The sequence below is a fragment of the Chelon labrosus genome (genome assembly GCF_963514085.1).
Source record: "Chelon labrosus genome assembly, chromosome: 6".
In the NCBI taxonomy this organism is placed as follows: domain Eukaryota; kingdom Metazoa; phylum Chordata; class Actinopteri; order Mugiliformes; family Mugilidae; genus Chelon; species Chelon labrosus.
Window position 1 is genome coordinate 4,988,994 of NC_140342.1, and position 23,915 is coordinate 5,012,908.

Genomic DNA, 23,915 nt, shown 5'->3' on the forward strand with positions numbered 1-23,915 from the left:
GGGCTGCAACCCTCTCCTGCCTGCAGGAGGCAGGGCACCATGGTCTCAAGTTTGGTTCCTACTCTGGCGTGTTGGCACCGTTCTGTAGTTATGCCCTTAAAACTCAGCCTTTCACAAATGCCGATTTGTGCAGTCCGTGTCTCTGTGAGGTGTAGTTACCTCTGTGGGGAGATGCACATCAGGTTATGGCGTAGAGGTGACGTGCGTTTAAACCAAGCGTATGACTTGGAGGCGTTATTCCTCCTCCCAGCCACTTCGCAACTTCACAACTAGGGTTTTGCAGGCTGTTGAAACCATGCAGAGACACATTGTAGCCTTCTGCCTTGAGACCACGTCCACGGAATTGGGATGGGGAGGGTGCCTTTACTGCATGGGGTGGGGGTGCCTGGTCTGGTCTAGGTGGGTGCTACAGAAACATCATGAATGCCAGGTCCAAAAGTTTCCCAGCAGAACACTGTATTGTCACAAGATGTTATTTACTTCTCCCGTCAGTGGTCATAATGTTATGCCTGATCAGTGTATAATCTTCTCTTGGTGGGTAGACGGGCTCTCAAAATGACTGTCAAATGAAAGGGTGCAAATATGTGAAAGAAATGTAAAAGGTCATTTAATACATTTTCTTCCATGATTAAAATTCATTTACTATCACATCATCAAAATAAAGCTAACAGGACCAATATTCATACAGGCTATGCACCAATAAAATATTTCATTGTGTAATAAAGGGCCTTTAACCTTCCTTTCCCATTTGATTGTGTATTCCACTGTCGAAATAATCAGCAGATAAAACAAAGAGTCATTTCTGTTTATACCTTTAATGGTAGAAGACTTACATGAAAAGGAAAATAGAGATGTGCAGAAATACTACAGGGGCTTATATGGATTTCATTTTCAGTAGTGTGCCCCTTGTGAGCAGTGTAAAAATCTAAAGATGCATTTGAATTTGTACTTTTCGTACCCATTTCCCAAGATTCTTGGCAGCCCCTGTACTGAGAGCCGGATGTATCTGAAATACTAAAAACATTTCCCTAAACAACATATAACACATAGCAATGTACTAGTGCAAGACTAAAGCAAAATAAAATGGAACAAACTACTATATATTGCTCAGCTTGCCATATTGGAAATGAGCACACACACATAAACTAAAAGTCAGTCAATGACATAATTAATTAAAATAACTAAAATGCTGAAACCATAAGAGTCGCAGTTCCTCTGTCCCGTTCTCAGTCTCTGCCTTCTTGATCATATTTGGCTTGTCAGTGTTATCTTTCATTTAAAAGAAAGCTGATGACCAGCAATACTTTCTTCTGCATTTGTTCAGTAATCAATACGTAATAGATTCTCTAAATATATTGGCTTAAAAACTGTCTGTCTCATACAGTGATTACAGAGTCGTGCTTTTGTCATATGCTAATGAAAGGTTTCATTACTGGCACTGAAATAAATAACGACAAGCAAAACAAATGACCTTACAGGCAGCCATTAAAGCAATCAGTAGTTCTCTCCGCCAACAAGTGTTTCCAAAAAACAACAAGGTAGGAATGTTATTACAGTGCAGACACGTGGATGTTATGTTGCAGTATAAAGATGTGGCAGAGTCAAGGAGCGCCATGAGCATGGAGTGTAGAGATCCCTCTGTACCCCCAGATGGGCCTGAGAACAGGCTGTGCAGCAGGCAGAGTCCCATGTCCTTCACAGCAACTGCGGTACTCCGAAATGTTAAGAGGCCCTCTCACTTCTTTCCTAGGAACAGTGTTGGCATTTGTGCTTTCACCAGTGTCCCATGCTGAAGCCACGTCATTCTCTGTCAAGCCCCCACACATGCCCTCTAGTTTCCCATCGTCCAAACATGTCTCCTCTCAGTGCCCTCCAGAACAAATCAGAACGTCTCTGGGCTAAGAGTAGATGGTGATGACCTCCCGACCTCCTCCACGAACCAACAGGACGCGGTCTAGGCCTTCCATTAAGACCTCCAGGAACTCCATATCTGACAAACACGTTCAGGTTAAGGACATACAGCACATTGAAACAGCAGACACGTCATGTTCAGGTTTATCCAGTCCAGTTTGTTGTCAATACCACTCATATAGCCATTTATACTGTCAACTGATACAGTTACCCCATATCCATGCATGGATATGGGGTAACTGAAGAATACACCTAATGTGAAGAATACACCTAATGCGCTAACTGGAGTTGACAAAGTGATTGGTGATAGAAGCAGTCAGTTAGCTTAGCTCAGCTTTGTTTAGTGTAAACAACAGCGACTGCATGTATAGATGGATGAACTCTCTGCAACATCACTTGTTTTTGGGTAACACCTGACTAATCCAAAAATGGGCATTGAACTGAACTGGGACCTTGTAAATCAGAACAGAATCAATTCTGGATATCAGTGGCCATGCCTGGACTTACAGGTAAATGAATCAGTGTCAGTCGCAGAAAAAATCATTGACAATTCTGGGGATAAGCAACGATGTCACATTGAAAAAGGATACAGTTCTCATCCCCCTTCTTGTTCTTCGGTGGGCCTGGCATGTTGAGCAAGACCAGTTGTGAATTACGGGATTTCTTGACAACCACCTCATTCAGCTTCACAGCCGTATGCATCCTCCGCACGTTGGACTGGTTGCTAAGTTAAACCAGAGACATTGTAAAGAGCAGACAAATATATCATGTTTTAAGTATGAAATTACAAAGCAGTCGGGGCTGCAAAAGCACAGAATGAAAAAGTATTATGAATCTGATTATCTTGCACAGTATGCACATGCATGAAGCTTCCATTCACAGGCTCGTTTCTCATCATGCACCCTCAAGCTCATGCTAACATAACTCGTGAGCTGTTTTAACAGCATCATGCAAGCAGAGAGGATTTTCAGCCACATGCACATGCACAAAGAGTTCCTGCACGTGCAGTCAAAAAGTGAAAGTAACTTACAGATTCTCCCATTCACTAGAGGAAGGGAGCAAAGAACATAATACATAATTACATTTAGAGTGGACATCTTAATAGATATGATGATGATATTCGACTACTGTTTGCATGCATACTGCAAAATTGTTGAATGAAATTAAGGACAAGTGTGTCAAATTAAAAGCAAATCTCTAATGAGTCAGGGCAGTTATCAAACTTAAAGCATAAAACCCTAAGACATCTTATTGTTTTGTAGTTACACATATTAACACCATTTCAGGTAAAGTGTCTCGATGCTGTCTTGCAGCTTAGCTGGATCTACTTACGGTTTCATATTAAACATGTCTTTGACCCCCATGCCTTCTCTGTTTTTGTTCCTCTCATGGAGCAGCTTTTCTTTGGTCCAGGTCATGTGGACGCCATCTGGCGATGCACTCGCAGCTTTCTCGTTGGTTGAAAAATGAGACGCTGTGTTCCGGTCGTGAATCAGCTGGGCCTAAACAGACAGGTCAGATCGACTTTTTCAGGTCACCTTCAAGTTTCTCCAATGTAGGACATCTTTACCAGTCATTAAGGCATCTGATACTGTATATAACATATTGCTTCACTGTGAACAGGCATGAAAATATGAACAGGGACGCTGGGTAGAGTATATGCATGTCATGAGAGCAGTCAAATGAGAGGCAAGTTTATGGTGATGAACGTACATGCAGGTTTATCAGGAACTGTTTTGTGGAATCACACAAGGACAGATGGATGTCTTACTCTACTTTTTATGTCTGGCTGCAATATTTCTGTTGATTTGGTATGAACGTAATTAAAATGTATTGATGTAGGGGAAAAAATAATTAGACTAACAAAGAAAGAGTGCAAATGCTGACTGTGAGGGGAAGGCATCAATTCCATAAACCGTACTACAAATCCAAAAGTAAAATTAAGTTCTAATTAATTTCACATCGCAATCATCCAGTAGTTAAACTTCGATGACCCTGTTGTCCCATTCAAATACAATCAAATAGTATAATGGAACATTTCCTGCATTGAAACTCTCACTGTCTCACTTTAGTCAAGCAAAATAATACATACTTATACGTACAAATATACGTATTTATTTTAGCCAGGGCTGCGTACTAAGTGGTGCACAAAAACCTTATACTATATAAGCAATTGTGCTGTTAATTCTTTAGCTGAAACAAGTGAAACTTGCACACTTAGAGACAAAAGCATAGCTGGAAAGCACTGCAGTCTTTCTGAGTAAATGGTTAGTACTCTTGCAGCACCAGACCTCTGCTGTAACGCTGGGACTTCTGGTAGGCGTTTAAAGTGAGGAATGTGTCTTCCTCTAGTGGCAGCTTTTGGTCTCTGGGACTCTGAATGGATGAATGGATGGACATCAGACTTAACAAGTGGAGTTGTAAAGAGATAAGGAGGACATCAGGACCCGACCAGGATCTGCAGCTGAGCTCCACTGAAAGCACTGTCTTAACATCTCAGTTGGTATGAATGGATTACGATGGAGATGAAGGGGCGGTGTGATTAGTGGATGGAATGGTTGCTACAAGCTGTCTGGTTGCCGCGGCTACCTCATCCTCTGGAATGCACTGAGGGTTGAGAGGTGATGTGTCAGCACCTGAGCACTTCTTCCTCTTAATGGAGCCGCGTGATATGTCAGTGATGCTCTGAATCTGAACCCATCGGCCAATAACAACACAACATTGGGGGGAGAGTTCAAGGGTCAACAACAGCAGAACAGACCAGGACGAGGTACGTTACACCTTTGTAAGTGGAATACTCTAACGTAGGTATTATTGTACTGTTGAAGTGTTTCTTTAAGTGTGAGGATTACGCTTGAATATTTTAAAAAGGAACACGTTTGTATCTATTCATGTTTTACATATTTGTACAAGTGGAGATAACATCATTTCACTTTAAATGCATTAGATAATGTAAAGATAAATAAATCATACACAATAGTGTAGTGTTTTTTGAATGCTTTGGAAAATTGGTTATGCATTGAGTGTCATTATACCTCTCTCTCCCTCTCAGTGCGGGACAGCTGCATCTGTTTGAGCATTTGCGACCTCTGCTCCATCACCAGCGTCTTCTCATAGGTGAAGGCCGAGATGTCACTGTCATGCTAAACGGAGAGAAGAAACATTTGCAAATTGAACATCCACATCGATTGTCATACTATTTTGTTGCTGTTTCAGTTTTTATGTTGAACAAAAGGCCTTTGATAACATTGACGGGACACAGGGTTATTACATTTAAACATTCATTAAAAACTGTTAACTGTGGCCTCACCAGCTCCACCACCTCCACCACTGCGTCCAGGCGTAGCTGGTAGAGGAACATCTGGAGATCTTTCTTCATCTGGATGGAGTTGTCATCCATCTGGGCCACGGTGAAGATTCGCATTTTGCACTTCCTCCACACCTACAGGTAGACAACATTCAGTGTGTTCCTATTTCATGAATGAAAAGATCCACGACTACTCACTCCTAGCATGGTAAATCCTTAAACAATCTGTGAAGAAAATGTCTGGCTAAAAGAGAGGGTCCTATTTTAAGAGAAAATGTTACAAATATATATATACATATATATATATATATATATATATATATATTTTAAATGAAACCTCTTTCACACAATCATTTTTCAAATATCAATAGTAAGTTTTAATTATTCAAAACTAGCTATATTCTTATTACTGACTATTTTCTTGCATGTGTTGCACCAAATATGTCATATAATCCCATTAAATAATTTGAAAGTAACTTGAAAAAATTGTTTAGCCAACATACTCTCCACTAAGCACTCACACACACCTTGTGTTGACTAAGCAGAAAAGGTAGCAGCATGAGCAGTCCACCATCATGTACAATCCACCACACGTCAATGGTTCCCCCCTTCAGGCGCTCCTGGTTGTCGGGGAAATGGTCAATGTTCTTAGCGACCAGCAGGGCCTGGTGCGCTGCCGTTGTCTCTCTCACGGTTTCTGGAGGGAGACAGAAAATGAGGCGAAGTGATGGCGGGACGATTCAAATATCCCTACTCAGGTACGTCAAAATAAATTAAAGAATAATAAAAGTGAAGAGCTGGATTTTCTACAGTTTAGGTAAGGTAAGGTAAAGTGCTTTATTTGTCATTATACAACATATGCTATACATCATACAACGAAATTACATGGTCGGATGGTGGGTTAGTCTACAACCAACCCAATTGTTGTTCTTATTAATGGCTTATAACTAATCTTTACAGCATTAGAAATTATTTATTCTATTCACTACAGCCTACACCATATAAGAAGATATGGACTGTATTAGTCCTGCTTTATCAGACCAGTGGAACCTCATTTAAAGTAAAGTAAAGTTGTCTGCTTTGGTTCAGTTCAGTCACACACTTCCTCCTGGGTAGTTTACCTATGAAGTTCCTCCTCGCGGAGGAGTCACGGGCTTGTGTCCAGCCAGCTGGCCAGGCCATCAAGACAGTGTTGTGCTTCATTCCTCCCAGTCCTGCTGACTGGATTAGTATGGAGAAACCATCTCGCAGGCTGGACGACACCACCACATGGGAGAAACCCTTGGTCCGTTGTTCAGTCATGGCTGCTTTTAAGTTCTGCAGGGAGCAAGTGAGGCAAATAAAGGTGGGACACGCAGGAAAAGAACAGTTTCACACTTTGAATGAGAGGTTTTGATTTGCTCAGTGCTTTTATAGCCTGATTTGTATGTCTAACCCGAAAGAAAACTACACGTTTCATTCTCTGGGTCATTTCTTTAAAATGATCAGATGGTTATAATGGTTCAACAAATATATGTTGGTGGGCTTAACCTGTAGAGCAGACAAACCTGTTCTCCTGTCTTGGCGTCGTTCTCCCGGGTCATGTAGGTTCCCTCCAGGACTGAAGCGACTATGGTCAGTCCATTCCCTGCTTTGAGCTGAGTAGTGAAAGACAGGAGACGAGGATGTTTCACTGCCAGGTCTGGGGTCAGCTTACACAACACCAACAGCTGAGGTCTGAATATAGAGAGGGAAAAATATTAGTAGAATACAAATATCAAAGATTTTGATTTAAAATGCTAATGCACTCACCTCCAGTTTTTGGTGTGCAGTGGAGCTTCCTCCAGGCGGATAAGAGCATAGCGAGCTGCATTTAACGACAGTCCTCTGATGCCGTCTCCCCATTCCTTCACTGCCCTGCAACGACAAATAGGAACGTTTCATTTCTCTGTCCAAACGTTCAAATATTTTGTCCAGTCTTGCGTATTAAATCGGACTCTAACTGCGACCGTAGACTTAGTCTTCAGTAAACGTAAATTAGTAAATGTAATCAGTAACAATGCAAAGTAACAAAGGGTAAACCCAAGCCTGTGTTGAAGCCGAAGGGTGTGCTTATGTGGGTAAGTGTGTAAATGTGTCTTTGATAATGCTATATAAACACAAGACAACTTACTATTTACCATTTAAGCTGCTCAACCGCTAGACTCACCCTCTGTATTCAATGTATTTGTAGATACAGCCGGCTATCACGATGGCGACGAGGGCGTAGTACCACGAGGAGACGAACATGAGGGAGAGACAAAGACTCATCCCTAAAAACGACAAGGTCCTACAAGGAACAAACGCACACTTAATATCACTGCCACACGTAAAGACGTTAAAGAGAGCTGTCTGTCGATCTGGTCTTACCAGTGATAGAACTTAAAGCGAGGCCTCCAGTTTGGGGTACGGAGCAAAGTCTGCACAGCACAGGCCAGGTTGACAAACAGATAGCACATGAGGAAAAACCTGAGCAGACAAAGGGTCAATGCAGAATGTAACGACATGCACAAATTCAGCAAGAAATGTAAATGAAGACTGTGGAAGAAGGTGGAGCGGTTTTTCTGTATTGAGCCACATACATGGAGAGGATGGGGGCCACATCATCCAGAGAACCGATGAGGATTCCTATCTCACAGATGCCAACAGTCAGCAAAAGAGCCCAGGTGGGCTCACCATTAGCCTTCCCATGACCAAAGACCTAAGACGGACACAGAAAGGTTTCTAGTATAAGTATAAGTAAATCTTTATCAACAAGGCCAAAGACTGACTGCAAGACAGGACCTCCTTAGGTTCAAAATTGCTGATTTTCTTTCATTCTTTTGTATGCCGTTGCAAACAGAATATTTTTGAGAACAAAATCTTACGGAACAAGCAATCAGAAGATGCTACCTTACTCTGCAGTAAGCATATTTGTCAAGCACTAACCTGCAAGAACGGGATAATTCCATCCCGAGCAATGGCCTGCAAAAGCCGGGGGGCGCCGGTCAGGCTCTGCAGCCCCGCCCCGCAGCAGGAGAAAAAGGAGCCAATCACAAGCACCCATGGCGATGGCCAGGCCAGAACCCCTATTACTGGCCTGTTCTTTACTGAGTAACCAAACCTGCAACCCCCCCCCACCCAAACATATGTTTTAGTGGGTACGCAGTGTTGTAATAACTGTAATAACCAAACACAGGACATTTTAAAACACCTTGGTTTCACTTTCAATATCAATTATACTTTCCCCATAAAAACCTTTGAAGAGTTTATAGACAAGTTAGAATGGATACAATTTAAACGTTGTCTTACTTACTTGTCTCTCAGAACCACTCCTTCAATACAGGCTCCAAACATGATCACACATGAGATGTCTGAGCATGAGGTTAAGATGGAAATATATTCACTTTACAGCAACATTTAAATCTGACTGAGAAACCCTGTCTGATGCACACAAACAAAAATGAGTAAAGAGGCGGAACATGGAAGGAGGCAGGAGGTGACGCCTAGACAGACAGGTATGCATCACATCTGTAATACACACACACACACACACACACACACACACACACACACACATGCGCTCAGAGTCTGGAGGATACAGATGAAAGAGGTGGTGAGAATAGCCAGTATGGTCCCTGTTGGGATGGACCTCTGTGCATCTCTGAGATCGCCAGACCTGTTAGAACCAGCCATTATACCTGTTACAAAAACACACACACACACACATTCAGAAATGTTACTAACGTATCGTCAAAATGGAAGTATGGTTTTCATTGACAGCTAGGGTGACCAGATCCCAATTCGCCAGACGTGGGACAAAGACTACGTTTGTGTGGGACAATGTGGGACAATGTGAGATACCAATGCATCAAGGTAGTCTAAAAGAACTATGAGAAAAAATAAACATTTCTATTCTGCCCCTTTGCTTATGGCATTACTTTGCCATCTGATTGATTCAGTAGGACATAACAGCCTGCAAATAAAAACTTAACAAATATATTTTACAATATAAATATATATAAAAACTTGCTTAAATGCAAATTTCCCAAGTTCACAAGGTGAGCAACACGTTTTGTCTCGCATTGTCTGTGCCGTTTCACGTCGTATTCACCTCCGTGTGAAACGGAAAAATGACTCAAGCAAACTTCACAGCAAACTTTACCAGACTCGCCTTGCATTGGATAGATAGTTTCCCAGTCTTTATTATAGCTGCATTTCCTCTTCTCAGTCGTACGGGTTGTGCTTCCCTCCATGTCTCGCGCTGCATGCCGTTCTGATCTGATTCGCATTGTTTGTTGTTGGTGGGCGCGCCGTTAACCTGCGTCCGCGTCCCAGTTTGATTGACATGATCAAACAGCCCGCCCCAACCCCTGATGACAGCCCTCACTGCTTTCTCCAAACAGCTATTTGATAAATGCCAGATTGTAAAACATGCATTTCGAAACTGGAGTCTGACTGTCAATAACAATGCGGGACAACGTCTCAATTTGCGGGACGTGTGAAAAGTAATGAAAATGCGTGACTGTCCCGCACAAAGCGGGACATCTGGTCACCCTATTGACAGCATGCTATTAAATAGATTTGATCACCTATGCACTGATATTTCAATGTTACGCTTTGGACTTGAAAAACTTGTGACATTTTTCACCTTAAAAATAAAAAAGGAAAAGAAAGTATTTGCTCAATAGTCATAGTAAATGATGTACCTGTGACAGAGGGGAAGTATATCCCCACCAGCAGAGTGAAGGCGACAATGTCATTGAGGATGAAGTTGTCATCTTTGTCAGTAGGCTTGGCTTGGACTGGTACTGAAGGCAGGTTTTTCTTCTCAATCACCTTCCTGTCCATATCATGCTCACCCCACAAGTTGTCTTACGGAAAAGCAGACATAGAAACGCATAATCAGCTGTAGGATGAGGATTCATCCTCTAGGGAAAAGACCATAATTGAACCTAGGAGGTGTACAAGACAGTTCAATGGAGGAGCCAGAGGAAAGCTTGAAATTCTTTCTTGTCTCGTTCTCACCTTTGATAACTCCACTCAGGAGTCCGGGTATGGCCTGGATCTCTGTCACGTTGTTTGAGGCAAAGTATTCATCACAGATCTCGTCTTCATTGTCACAGAAGAGCTTCCAGAGCTCAGTGGGGACGGTGTCATTTTTGTCAATTTGCATCTTGGCGCACGTCTCAAACTTTTCATTCTTCAGAGAGCGATTCCCCAACAGACAGATACTGTGAAGGACAGAGTAGTCTCACAATTAGTGAAACAGAGTTGACCTGAGCGCAGTGAATGTGTCTCAAGTGGCCGAATATAAAAACCTGGAAGGTCCAGTCACTTCTAAACCAGTATTCCTGGCTAAAATTACACCGTGAAGACAAAAGAATGTTCCAAGCAGAAAAGAGTAATTGAAGGGATGGTTACAAATCACTCAGCATACCTAAGAAGTGCGGAGGGTATAGCACATGCGAAAGTCTATATAGAGCTACTTTGTTAGTGCGTTCAGCTCTAGACAGCCAGCAAGCATACACTGCCCTGAAGGACTTAAAAGCCTCAGCAGCTGAGAGGTGAGAAATGTCCGCACATAACAACTGTCACACAGGTATGTCACCAGTAAAAGCTTTATGGGAGAGTGGCAAAAAGGAATTATGTAAGAGTGTGAGAGAGTCTAAGGTCAACTTTGGGCTGGACTTGACTAGCCTGAGGAGACATCACCACAAACCCAACATCCCTGGGCTCCCATTACGCCCAGTGGTGTTCCTACTAGATACTGATTTAAAGTGGGAAAATACCTACACAGTCACTTATTAAACATTGTAGAATTTTAAAATTTAGCAGGTTTACTCCTTGAGAAAAAATGTCAGTGCTTAATGAGAATGGGTTATGTGGCTGCCGGGGTCACTCACTTAACCTCGGGAGGTTCGATGACCGTCTTGATGACTCCTGCGTACGTGGCCAAGATGGAGAGAACCACACAGGACAGAAACACCAAAGACAGTTTGTTCACATACCTGCAGAGAGACCAGAAGTGAGCCTACTTGCATGTGTGCGCGCACGTGTGTTTGTGTTTGTGTGGATACTTACTTCACCCCTACAAACACTACCAACGCCATCAGGAGCAGGCAGCACGTGCCGTAGATGCGCATGTTGTTGGGCATCGGCCCGTCGTTGATTTGCTCAAACACCATCGCCGTTGGAACAATGTATCTCTGGTGGTGAGCAGACAGCAAAACGAGGGAATGAGTCATTGACGTGCAGCACAAGTGACTACTGATGTCCTCTTGATCGACATGGAGGTAACGTACCAGCAGAATCTCTATGGTGCCCAGTATGTACAAAGATCCAGCGAAGGTAGTTCCCAGGTAGAAACAGAGACCCACTGCTCCTCCAAACTCTGGACCCAAAGATCTGGAGATCATGTAGTACGAGCCCCCAGCTGCAGCCAAATAAAATCAATCTAAAGGTTAAACTTTTCCAAACAATCTTCTTGCAACTTAAACTCACCCGACAGTCTGGTAAAAATTAAAAACAACATAGTCTTGAATATATATTTTTTATATATCTACTGTGTGTCAGTGTTTTCCAGTCATTACGAGAAGTTATTTAAAAGAATCATTTAAATCCTGAATCTGGATATCAACAGCTTCAGATAAACTTTATGTTGGCCCTGTAAAATGTGTGTGTCTATTTCCACCTTGCCTTAGGTTACATGTTGTCTGCAATGAGAATATTTTTCATCAGACTGCCTCATGTAAGTTCTATCACAGCGCTGTACCAAACAAATAATTTCCAGATGAAAACTGTGTGTATTGCTGTTCAACAAAGGTTCTCTTTTGCAGTTTTCTGTATTTATGGAGTAAAACAAATTTTACAGAAGGATATCTAAGAAGGTCTTTCAAATTACTTTTCAAATTAAAAGCAGATGAGTGGTAAAAGAAAACATTGATACTTAATACTGCTAATGAAAAATAAAAGCCGATTGAACAGCCCATCATGTACCTGGGACGACTCCATTGGTTGCTATGGCACTCATTGATATGGCAGTGAGTAAGGTCTGTGAGGAGAGAAAAGGGATTGATAATCAGTTGCAGATGGAAGAAAAAACATACAAGATATTTGTTTGTCTAATTTGTTCAACTGGGGATCACGTCAGATATATCTATTTCAGACAATATGCGGTCATTTCACACAGCCAGGGTTTTATTTCCTACTGTCACTTTCCCTTTATGCAAAACCATTTTTATCATTCATTACAGAAAATTTCATCTTTGAACACGCACAATTTCAAAACATAATCCTGGCACAACATGTTTCAAAGGACAAAGTTATATGCTGGCGTCCGTGCGGTAAATCAAGGTCATGGCCTATGTTCAGACCAAAGTAGCTAATCAGAGACATGGATGTAACTTGTCTCAATATCACTGCTCTGCGTTTAAATAAACAAACAAAGCAGAGGACATATGGGGCTCTGATTATAACTGATGTTCTGCACTGTCTGACAAAATAATTCAGGAATTACTAATTCAGTTAATTCAGGTTCTTTGTTTAGTGTAGCAGAGCCATGGAGAAGGATTCAACTTGGTTTCTGAATCTGAGAGGAGCAACGTGGTTAAGGATAGAAAGGCAGACACTGCGGAAAGATACAGCCGAGCCATCTGGACGCTGTATCTGCATAAAGTACTAATAGTCAGCTAACTTTATTAAGCAAGTAATGCATTATTCCTCATAACCAATCATAGACATAACCAATTATGTATGGAGATTAATGTTCAGGGTGATACAGAATGTTAGTGAACAGCACAGTGGTTCAAGTCGGGTTACTGTATGGAGTTTAACTGTTCTCCCTGCTCAGCCCCTGCGCTCATGCATGGGTTTTCACCCATGGCACTAAGATATGTTTGGGTTATTTGGCCATTCAGCGATGAAAGCTGCTTCCTGCATCTCTTTCAGGGCGTCAATAGCACTGGAAGCTGTCGATTACTCACGCAAATGCAGCACATAGAGACGATGGCCAAAGACTTCAGGATTCCCGCTGTTCCAACAATCCAGGTGAGACGCAGAAAGAGAATCACACCCAGAATGTTCTGCATGCAGGGCAGGTACACTCCGATCAGTGTTCCCATTTGGGGGACCTGGGGATGAATAAAGGCACACACACACAGACAGGAGAGAGTCGGCAACAAGGAAGGGGAGAGGTTTCCAATGGGGCCACAAAATGTCCTTAAGCAAACTTTTGCATCATATCACTTATATTAGATTTATAGATTTTGTTTTTTATTTATATGGTTAAGTTACAAATCTTTAGCAGTACTGTACATATGTCCACTAAAAATAATAAATAATTTAAAGACTTTTTTAAATCTAAGTACACTAAATTGCTATTTTAGTCTTCTCAACATAGTGCAGGATATTCAGGTAAAATATAGTCCCCAATCCATTCAAAAGACTTAAGTGCAAAGTAACTTCTTTAAATATTAAAGCACAATATCACACTATGTAAGCACCAACATAGTGTAGTAATAAACCACTACTATTTCCGTATCCATAAAAATATTCGGTACATACCATTTTTCGACTTACAGGTGCTTTCTCCTGTGCTTTTTCCATTGCGCTCAACTGCCTGCCTAAATGCTGCAAAATGCCTGCTGTGGATTTCCACATCTCCCACATTTTCTCTCTCACGTTACTCCTTCTTTCTCTCCCTCCTCCGTTTTCTCCCCCTCGCTCTCTCTGCACTGTCTGCCGTGATCATTTCAGTCTCAGGCTTCCGATCTCCTCCAGTGCTCTCAGTGTACAATCAGGGGGCGAGTTTTAGTGCAACAGCATCGATACTTCCGCGTGGACCGACAGTTTGAGGTCCTGCTGTCAAAAAAACCCTGATGCTTTGTGTCATCTGCACTTCAGAGTAGGCGAGTGTTGTTGGAACTGGAGCAATGGTTTCAATCTCAGTTTGGAGAGTTGACTCATTTAAAACCTTGCTGCCTGCAGCATATACAACTTTTGCCACTAGGAATGTGGATAAAGTCAAAGTAACTACTTTATAGTATGGAAACTACAATAGAAAAACAAGACTGATTTACTTAACCCATATGTTTGTCTGTTGACTGAAAATAAGAAATGCCACTTACCAGCACCTTACTGGCATGATGATAAGGAGGAAAGTAATTATGGCTGTCTACAAAACAGGTCTTAAACCCACTTAAAAATCTCAACTTTAAACTTTTTTTAAAACCCTTCTTCAACAATTAAACGGACATCTTAACAAGTGAGCTTAAAGGTATTTGATTAGCTGCTTTTGTTTCCGTTGGACAGGGCCAGGTTCTTAATCTGTGTTTCCCGTCTATGTTCCAAGATAAGCTAACTAATTGCTGACTATAGCTCTGATATTTGATATGATATGAGACAGATATGAGGAGGAGATATCTACCCAAAATAATTCCCAAAATCTTTGACATTGGTGATACAAAGACAGGGTATTCCCTCAGATTAAATTACACTGGATGTATATACTAACAGGCTACATGTGATTATGGAATGGTAGGATGAAAGGTGAAAAAGTCCTTCTCTTTCTGAATCTGTTAAATATTTGATACAAAATAACCTGACAGAGAACAGGTGCGCCAAGAACCACCTCAACCGCCCCCACCTTTGGCTCACACTCAAACACAACGTCCCACATAATAGACACAGTTTTCTGAGGCTGGATCTCATTTATGTGACTGACGGAGAGCTTACTGTCCAGACTGAACTCTTGTTTTTGCTTCTAGCCAACCAGGCTCTAAACAGTCCAACTTCACTTCATTAAAACTGGCTCATAAAAAAGGCACATACCGTGACAGCGACCCTCGTGACCCCATCCTCAGCCTCCTCATGCTCACGAACTCCCTGGGTCAAGTTGGTATAGTTGGCCAGCTTGTTGAGAAGAGAAGATACCATGGGGGCACTGTCCATTTCCTCCTGCAGAGAGACAGAGAGATTGCATTGTTTTGCAAGTTTTGCAGTATTACAGTAAATCCCTGTATTTTTTAGCTTGGAAACCAGCCCAAGGTTCCCCCACCTGCAAATTCTTTGAGGGGCAGTTTTAATACTTGATGGCTTTGGCTTTATTTGATTTGAATAATTGGAAAAATGTGTTTTTGTCTTACCTCAAAGAGGGCCATGTTCTTGCCTTCATAATGGTCTCCCTCATCGTCTGAGCTGAGGAATGGCGTGGATTCTCCTTGACTGCTATCTCCCATTGGGACTTAAAGAGAAAACACACAATACAGAGAAGCGATTACATTAGAACAGCTATTCTTTTTATGTACTGTTGATTACAACAACAATTCTTACTGTATTATTCCAATTTGAGAAGGCTGCTGTGAACCAAAGATGGTGTTATATAAAGAGGATGACCACAGTCAAAACTTCAAAGCTCTTTTGGGTGGGAGTCCAAAACGGCTATAAAAACGACAAGTTTTCAGTGAAATCATATAGTGTCAGCACTTGAATCTGGATGACAGGCACCAGATACATACTGAGCATTAAAACTAGTTGGAAGCGAGGCAGCTTTGGTAGTAAACCAGACCAAACCAAACCTGGTCTCCCACAATGAAGCACAGTGAATCAGTGCAACCAGTGAAGCAATTTTCGTTGAAACTGATTTTTTAATGGTCCAGCTATCATCAGCTAACTTTGGTCAGAAATAAATAATCATAAGAAAGGCTGTTTATTTCTAAATCTAATACAAGCATCTAAATATACTTTAATATATAAAACCAAAAATATTTTTTGCCTGAGATCTGTTTGATTGCTGTGTTAATCACTTATTAATCACATCCTGTTCTCAGCCCATTAGATTGGGCATATCATCACATAAGAACAGTTTACTGTGGATGCACATGACAAGGTGACGATTATCAGACTGAAAGGATCTTTCAGGAAAATCTGGCATTGAAGTCAGGGTAAGCTCTATAATCAGACACTGTAGCTTTTCGGCATTCTTGAGCAACTTTGGATCAATCCTCCTCTAAATTGAATTGCCTATCCTACTTTGCTTGGGAACTGAATAAATATCCAGCAATTCATTATGCAGTTGAAATGTCAGGTGCATGTCCTATATCTAAAAGGGGCTGGTATTTCCTGTGCGAAACACTTAATGGCACACAGGTAATAAAATTGTAAAATTTACATTTGCCTTAATTCATATGGTTGCTGATATGTTTACAGATGGCAGAAATGACCACCTTCAGATGTTCACCTTAGTGGTCTAAAACCACCAGGAAGCAAGATGTGGTGTGAAAGCAACAGTAACACAGTAATTATAATATATGGCAGTAAACTGTTAATAGATGAATAGATAGATGAATCAAAGGCCAAAGGTCACTCTCTCTATCACACACACGTACGTTAATCAACATGCATAGTTGCACGTATAATGATGTTGTACGTTGAAGGCAGAGTTTGGTTTCTTTGAAGAGGGGTCATAGAAGGTATTTAGTCAATTAAATTCAATTTTATTTATATAGCGTCAATAACAATACAAATTGTCTCAAGACGCTTTACAAAACCCGGTCTGAAACCCCCAGAGCAAGCCTGAAGGCGAACCCAGCTCATATGGAGGGACCCATCTGCCTAAGGCCAGCAGGGTAGAGACAGAAAAGAAAATGTATCCATCGCCTGTCACCGCTAGCGTGGTATCCTCCCAGCTTTTGGTCTTTCTGCTTTTTCTTCGTTCTTCAGCAGTGGAATGCAGTCCGATCAGACTCCACCTCTTCACGCTGAAACGCTCTTTGCTTTGGCTTTGCAGTTTATCCTGATGAATGACGAGATGTTGTCCAGCGAGTTTTGGATGCAATGGTCTAAATCTGAGCACACACACAATGTGTATCGTTGCATTCATCATCCTGCTGAGTCCATTCACTGGTAGCCATAGGTGCCAAAGCTACAACAGAAGCACCACCATTTTTGTTTTTTCTGCCCATAGTCCTCCCCCAACAGTTTTTTTTTTGTTTGTTTGTTTGTTTGTTTTTTGTGTACATGACTTCTGATGTTCAACTGCCAGTCTCTTTTGTTCAGACTTACTATGTTCCTCTTCTGTCTTTTGTCTGTTTTACCACAAGACCTTTGTGTCTTCCCTTTTAGCAATATGCAGAAGTAAAGGACAGTTCAGTGCTTTGGCCCTTATAAAAATGCTGCTGAGTTGTCTTTTGGACTCTGGAATCAGATATGATGTGGACCAGCACTGGACATTTACTCACTGACGCTGAGATTTACTTTAAGTCACTGTCTAGTCTTGAGTCCTACATCAACAAAATCAAATGCTCATCTAAACCCCTGCAATAACCTTAGTCTCAGTCTGATCCTGTCAAGAAGGTGCAAAAGGCAGTGAAAAAGCATGTTAAAACACGAACACACTTCAATGTTTACACTGAAAGAAATTCATCTTATTTGAATATATTAAATTCAGTCACGGATACCGATTTTAAAGAATCCAAAAATAAAATCCAAAACTTTCCCAGGCAATTCTCATGTCAACCAGCAGACGTCCATGTTTCTTTATGCTCAACAGCAGTGTGTTCTAGAGACCCAGTTCATGAATGCAGTTCACAATGGTGGGTAAACATTAAGACATAAATGAATACATAGGCATGTTTCACACACGTTATTAATGAATGATCCCCTCTAATTAAAATCCAGCCGCCTACATAAAGGGAATTAAAGGACCAATTTGTAATTGGTCATATCTTCTGCCATGGAACCCTCCATGATGCCCTGCCATGTTGGTACGGTAGTCCAGAAGAGACAAACAAAATGCTGTATATTCTCCTACATGCTTGGAAGAGAGGAGGGATGGAGAGGTAAATGTAAAAGGTTGCGATGCGATGTTTTTCTGGGAAATCTTCGGCCCTGGTATTCATGTGGATGTTACTTAGACACACAGCTTATTGCTGACCAGGCACCCCCACCTCACAGTAACGATACTCCTCAACTACAGCAGTCACCCCAAGCAGGACAATGCAGCTTGCCACAAAAACGATTTAAAAGCAGCTAAAAAAAGAAAAATATCCCAAAGATGTTCGCCCAGCCTCCAAAATCCCCATATACCAAACTGATCAAGCATCTATGGGATGCAATGGAACATGCCCTCCCCTCAACCCATAGGACCCAAAGACTCCCACTGTGTCCTGGTGCCAGGGACCAGTCACATAAAAGACCTTTGTCAAACAGCCTTTCCATCCAGAAAAGGTGGAGTCATAGGTTTCCATTGTAGTTATAGTGTTCCTTTGTTAAAAACAACAAAAGACCAGTCGGGTTGGTTAAAATGATCACTCCACTGAGGACAGCTGACATGATTTCTAAGTAGATGTGTTGCAGAAATGAACAAAGTTGACGAAAGAAGTCGAACTACTGTACCCTATAAACAGTCAGCTGTCTTATATATTAACTCACTGAATGGCACTCTCTTTAAAATTCAGGGAGTGGCAGTCCAACTAAAGTAAGGTCACAAAGAATTGATCTGAAAATAAACTTCCCTTGGAACCACTGCCGAGGGGAGGTTTATAGCAGGTTGGCATCCTCTCTTGGCAGTTTGCCCATTTCACAAGCCTAACACATGGGAAAGGGTGCAACACATAATGATTAACATCCGCTGAGAGTTAGATGTTCTAGGAATGGCAGTGAAGAACAAAACCAAGTAATGTAATGCACATTTATGGACTTTTGGATTAAAGCCTCGGAATATAACACAAGCATGAAGGAGGAAAAAATGAAATTTGACACTGATCATGGGATACTGCTTTGGAAAATGATGGTACTGAGATGTTACTGTTTATACAGATACCATCTGGTCTAATCAGCAGTGTGTCTGTCCCTCTGAGAACTGCATACTTGTAACTTCTGCCTCTACAAGGAAGGGTATAAAATGAAATGTGGAAGGAACCTCGGCCGCTGATGATGTCATTTTTTAAATTGTTTTTATTGTTATTTACAGTACTTATCTATGTTGTAAATAGGAATTGACCTTGTTGTTGGGTGGAGGTGCAAAAGCATACTATTGAGTTATAGCAGGGATTAAAACTAGAATGTCTCTGCAACAATTTTGAACTTTCTCCAAACCTTATGGGAGAGCCGTACTAAACCAAAGGAGTGCCCATTTAACATCCCTGCAAAAGCTGCTGCATTCCAACCTTGAAAAACGTACTAAATTATTAACTGCATGCTGTAGGAGGAATTTTTGGGTGCTTTCAAAACATTCTCAGTGATATATCTTAATTTCCAGGAACTACCACACACAATCTTTCCCTTTATTTCAAGCTTCTACAAACATCATTCAGTTCCAGTGAAACAGCATCCTCAATACTCTGAAGTGACAGATGTATGAGGAAATTTGTCTGAATGGAACTGTTGACAAGAAACCTGAAGGAAAGCTGTTGCAAAACTAAATGAACCCTAGCTTCCTGCTTTAACAGGAATTTACCTTGCCAGCCTCACACTACTGTGATTGACCATTTTTGTCCACTTTGTGTGCCATTGTCTCAAATGATTACCATAAACCAAGGGTCTAAACCAAGTTATAGGCTCACACTGAGGTTACCTGGGCACAGAACATACTGTCATTATTAGTGTATGCCCAGTATCATACACCTTTTCCTATTTCCTTGAGATATTTGTATTTCATTTCATCATGTCAGGCTAAGATAGTAGACATTTTGACTTCCAACTATAAAGCTGCACTCGTTAACTTTAAAGCTGCTTTGTAATCAGTATTTTTAGTAACAGGCAAAATAATGAAATTGTAGTGAGTGCAGCTTTAGGCCCTGTCCACACGTACGAAAACGATCTTTTTTCTCTCCGTTTTCGACGTCATCGTTTCAAGAAATATCCGCGTCTACACGGGTCCGTTTCTGCTCGACCGAAAACGCTACTTCCTATTCCAGGCCTATAGGTGGCGCTGTTTCGGTTTCAGAAATTCACCAAAAATGGAGAGGAAGAGGCGGAGCATGCGCACAAAGCTTGAGCGCTGTTTACAAATCGCCTTTTTTGCTCAGCGTGGTGGGTACAGGAGCATGATATTTTGCCCTGGTAACCCTAATAGGCTCAATATCTTCTCCAGCAGGAAAACTAGCATGTAGTCCGCCATTGTTGTTGATGTTGTTATGTGACGTCTCGCTCACGGGAGGTGTAAGGCTGCTCGGGGGGGGGGGACGCATACGCTGACGTCATCGTTTTCGTTTTTCTGTGTCCACAAGGAAACGCAGGAGCTGCGTTTTCAAATTTATCCACCCTGGGACCCGTTTTCAGAAAAGTGCGTTTTAGGGCTATCTGTTTACAGGATACGTCTGGACGCTCGGCCAAAACGATTAAAAAAACCTCCGTTTTGGCGTATTTGCGTTTACGTGTGGACAGGGCCTTAAAGTATTACATATAATTACATATAATTACCACTGAACACAGCATTTACTGCTCAATGGAATCGTTCCGCTCAGTGGCTTGGTTTCCCGGTCCTCAACTTCTAGTCTCAGAGAAAAACTGTAGATTCAGCATCAGCAACAGTTTAATAATTAACATATTTAACAGCATGTCTTTCTAGACATTTGCTTCTTTAAGATTTTTCTCTACAAGAATAGTATCTCTCCACCCATTTCTACTGTTTAACCTAAACCAGGCTGTTGTGGCAGCAGGTAAAGCAAGGTACAGTCGTCCTAACAACCCTCTCCTCTGCAACATGGACCAACGCCTTCTCGGGCGATCCCAAGGTTGGTAGGCCACATCACATGTATATTCGATCCAGCATATTCTAGGATCAGCAGGGTATCCCTTACCAATGGAAAACAGGAGTTACCCAAAAGACACCCTATTTAAGCCTGTTTAGCGCATTATGTGCATTCTGTCTGTTTGTTTTGGCAATCTCATGTTTAGCTGGTTTAGTGTTTAGTTTTTCTCACACTGTTATCTTTACCATATTTGTGAAGAAATCTGGCAACCCTTGTATTCAAAAGTCTATTCTGGTCACCAACTAACATGTGAGATTTGGTGAAAATATATATGGATAACCACAAAAAAAAAGTTTTTTGACAGTTGATTGAGGAGGTGGTAACTTATGTGACAGTGACAATTAAACTGTACCGTCAACATTCATTTCTATCATCCTCAGGATGTGTAGATGTGCAATAAACACGTTGCAAAAGACTGAAACACAGGGAACAGGAAAAATAATTAATAATCACACACACACTGCATTTGCAGCATTTGCAAAATTTGGCAAAGCCTGGCGTAGCCATACTCAGTTCTTCTAAGTCTGGTAGCACACCATTTGGATGTGATTTTGGGGCATACTTCAACTGATAAAAATACGTCTACACACAGCTGGATAATTCTACAACCAGTCGGAGCCATTTTGTTGCAGACAAATTCAACTCTACGACGCTCAGATGACGCATATGAATACGTCGCGTATGCGCCCACCCAAACAATTTGATTGGCGGGAACTGTTCATGCTTTTTGCCACAAAAACGTTGTGGGCGAGGACGTTGGTATGTCATCCTGATTACATCAGATGGGTCAAAAGTTCTGTATGTGGGCCACGCATTCAAGCAGTTAGATCGAACATGCACACATTAACTGCCGTCAGTTTGGTGTTGGGGATAGCCAGCCTGGTGGCTGAGGAAAGAGAAAGGAAAATGTGGGCACATCTCAAAATTTGTCATTGTGAAGTACCTACATGCATACTAGTCAATAAACGTTACTTGACTGTTAATAAGGCAATATTTGCCTTTCTTCTCTCAAGTTTCCAGTGCAAATAATACAAATATGTTGACTTTTTATGTTACGATTTTGTGCGTGTGTAAAACTAATTTTTAAGTTGTTATTGGGGTAAATGTAACAATGTGTATCTTTTAGAGGCACACAGGGGATCTTGAAACAATTTTGTGACCCAGTGAGGTTGCATTCGCTACTCCTTCAGTTGCAGTGTTAGACATTTCAGAATGGACACACAGCTTGCAGCACAGCCATGAGGCATCAAACAGTCCCAACCATCAATCGGGGTTGCACAGACGTCAGTAACAACAACACAAAGGCCCTCCTTCCTAACCAAGCTGTCCTGCAAGTTGTAGCTAGCTGAATGCTTGAAATTTGTGTGTTTGTGTGATTGCAAAGCATGTGCTTGCCACAACACGCATCTGTTTGTGTCAGTGTGCTTCCGTTTGTCCGCTTTTAACTCATAATGACGCATGCATTGAGTCAGAATTGCACACCTACCATTCTCAGATGCATGCTGGGATAGCTACCCCTACCACATAATCCCAAGAATCTTTTTGTCTTACAGGTTGGTCCTACCTGAGGGGGATCTTTGTAAACTGTTTACATCTTCTTGGTCTCCGAAGAGTTTGCCCAGACTGACAGGTTTGCTCCCGTCAGATTCAGCCCCGGCATTGTCCTCCACATCGTCCACTGGCACTACAGTGAAGTTCGTGGGCATCTTGGGTCCCCCGATACCCAGAAGAGCCTATGAAGAGGTGTGCGGTGGCAAAAAAACGGGATGACACCAGCTGTTGGACTTTCACTCCCAGAAAGGTGGGGAGAAAAAGTATCCAAAGGAAGCAAAACAAAAAGAATAGGACCCTATCGAGGGCCTGGCGAGCAAGTAAATACTTCAGTTAAACCACAACATGGCGCTTTTTTTTCCCCTTTCTGTTCGTAGAGTAATCCTGTGTCCTCTAAACTCTAAAAGTAGCACCTCCTGCACATGGGGCAGGGCAAAGTCCTCCAGTCTATCTCTTCACTCCCTCTCCTTGTTCCTTTCCCTCCCTTCTCCCCCTCTGCTCCAAGACTCTTTGCCCCATGTGACCCACTGTTTACCATATGAACACAGTTAGAGAGCATACACGGAGAACCCTGCAGCTCCTCCCTCCGACTGTCCCACCTCTTTGCCTCTCTTCTTGTAACACCAAAATGGAGAAACACGTACTCCAAAGTATCTACAAAAGCGTCCAGCTTGTCTATAAAATCCACCAATAAAGAAAAACCTGGATAATATAGCGCAAGCAACTGCAAGTCTTCCTTTAGTTTTGTTTCCTTTAGTTTCGCCCCCCACCCCTTTCAGGCTGATAGCTTCCGTCTCTGCATTGCTCCAGGTAAGCAAAATGGGTGTTACCTTTCCCACAGTGCATTATGGGTAGCGGTGAAGTGTTGCTGTTTCACACAGATGTGACACCGTGCTCTCTCGTGTACACACACATTGTAGGAGCAAAGGAAACACCTTGGTAACCTTGAACACTAACTTTCCTCTGTATTCTGAGCACCGGCATCAGATTACAATGGAGAGTCTGTGGGGGAGAAGGAGGGAGCTTTGGATAACAATGGACATAAGTAAACATGAACTGTTTTTAGTTGTGGGAATGATCATTATACAGGAACTTTTACCCAATCATTAGTCTTAGTGTAAGCAGGCTTATGTGTGTAAGTAAGTAGTTCAAATCTATTTTGCACACATGTAGCGTGTGTCAGTTAGCAATTTTTGTGTATCATTTCTTTTAGAGGTAGGCCTATGCTAAAAAGTTTTTTTGTCAGATTAAAACTTTCAGTAGAATCAAAGGAAGTTAAGATGATGAACAGTCAGGGACATGTTCAGCACAAACCTTTCGGATCTTTCTTGCTGAGAAACTCTTGCTTGTCCATATTCAAAAAAAGGCTCAGTTAAAAACAGACGAAATACTCT

General features: G+C 41.8%; 1 protein-coding gene across 3 annotated transcripts; it reads right to left on the reverse strand.

Moving 5' to 3' along the window:
• Positions 1-370: 370 nt before the first annotated feature.
• Positions 371-23,277, reverse strand: LOC311488967 (solute carrier family 12 member 7-like). Of its 3 annotated transcripts, XM_084545839.1 has the most exons (26): positions 22,535-23,277; positions 15,361-15,458; positions 15,047-15,172; positions 13,201-13,347; positions 12,215-12,269; positions 11,521-11,651; positions 11,300-11,424; positions 11,122-11,226; positions 10,244-10,449; positions 9,925-10,089; positions 8,818-8,916; positions 8,532-8,589; positions 8,165-8,339; positions 7,819-7,937; positions 7,607-7,705; positions 7,407-7,526; positions 7,010-7,114; positions 6,766-6,934; positions 6,340-6,535; positions 5,746-5,915; positions 5,222-5,353; positions 4,947-5,054; positions 3,244-3,413; positions 2,942-2,956; positions 2,502-2,635; positions 371-1,990 (listed from the first exon to the last, which is right to left on the reverse strand). In XM_084545839.1, the coding sequence occupies exons 1-26, from the start codon at positions 22,674-22,676 to the stop codon at positions 1,899-1,901; spliced, it is 3,261 nt and encodes a 1,086-aa protein (XP_084401965.1). In that variant the 5' UTR covers positions 22,677-23,277; the 3' UTR covers positions 371-1,898. The 3 variants fall into 3 exon arrangements, with proteins under 3 accessions (XP_084401965.1, XP_084401966.1, XP_084401967.1); XM_084545840.1 differs by lacking the exon at positions 11,122-11,226; XM_084545841.1 differs by lacking the exons at positions 371-1,990; positions 2,502-2,635; positions 2,942-2,956; positions 3,244-3,413 and adding an exon at positions 3,439-4,602.
• Positions 23,278-23,915: the final 638 nt, after the last annotated feature.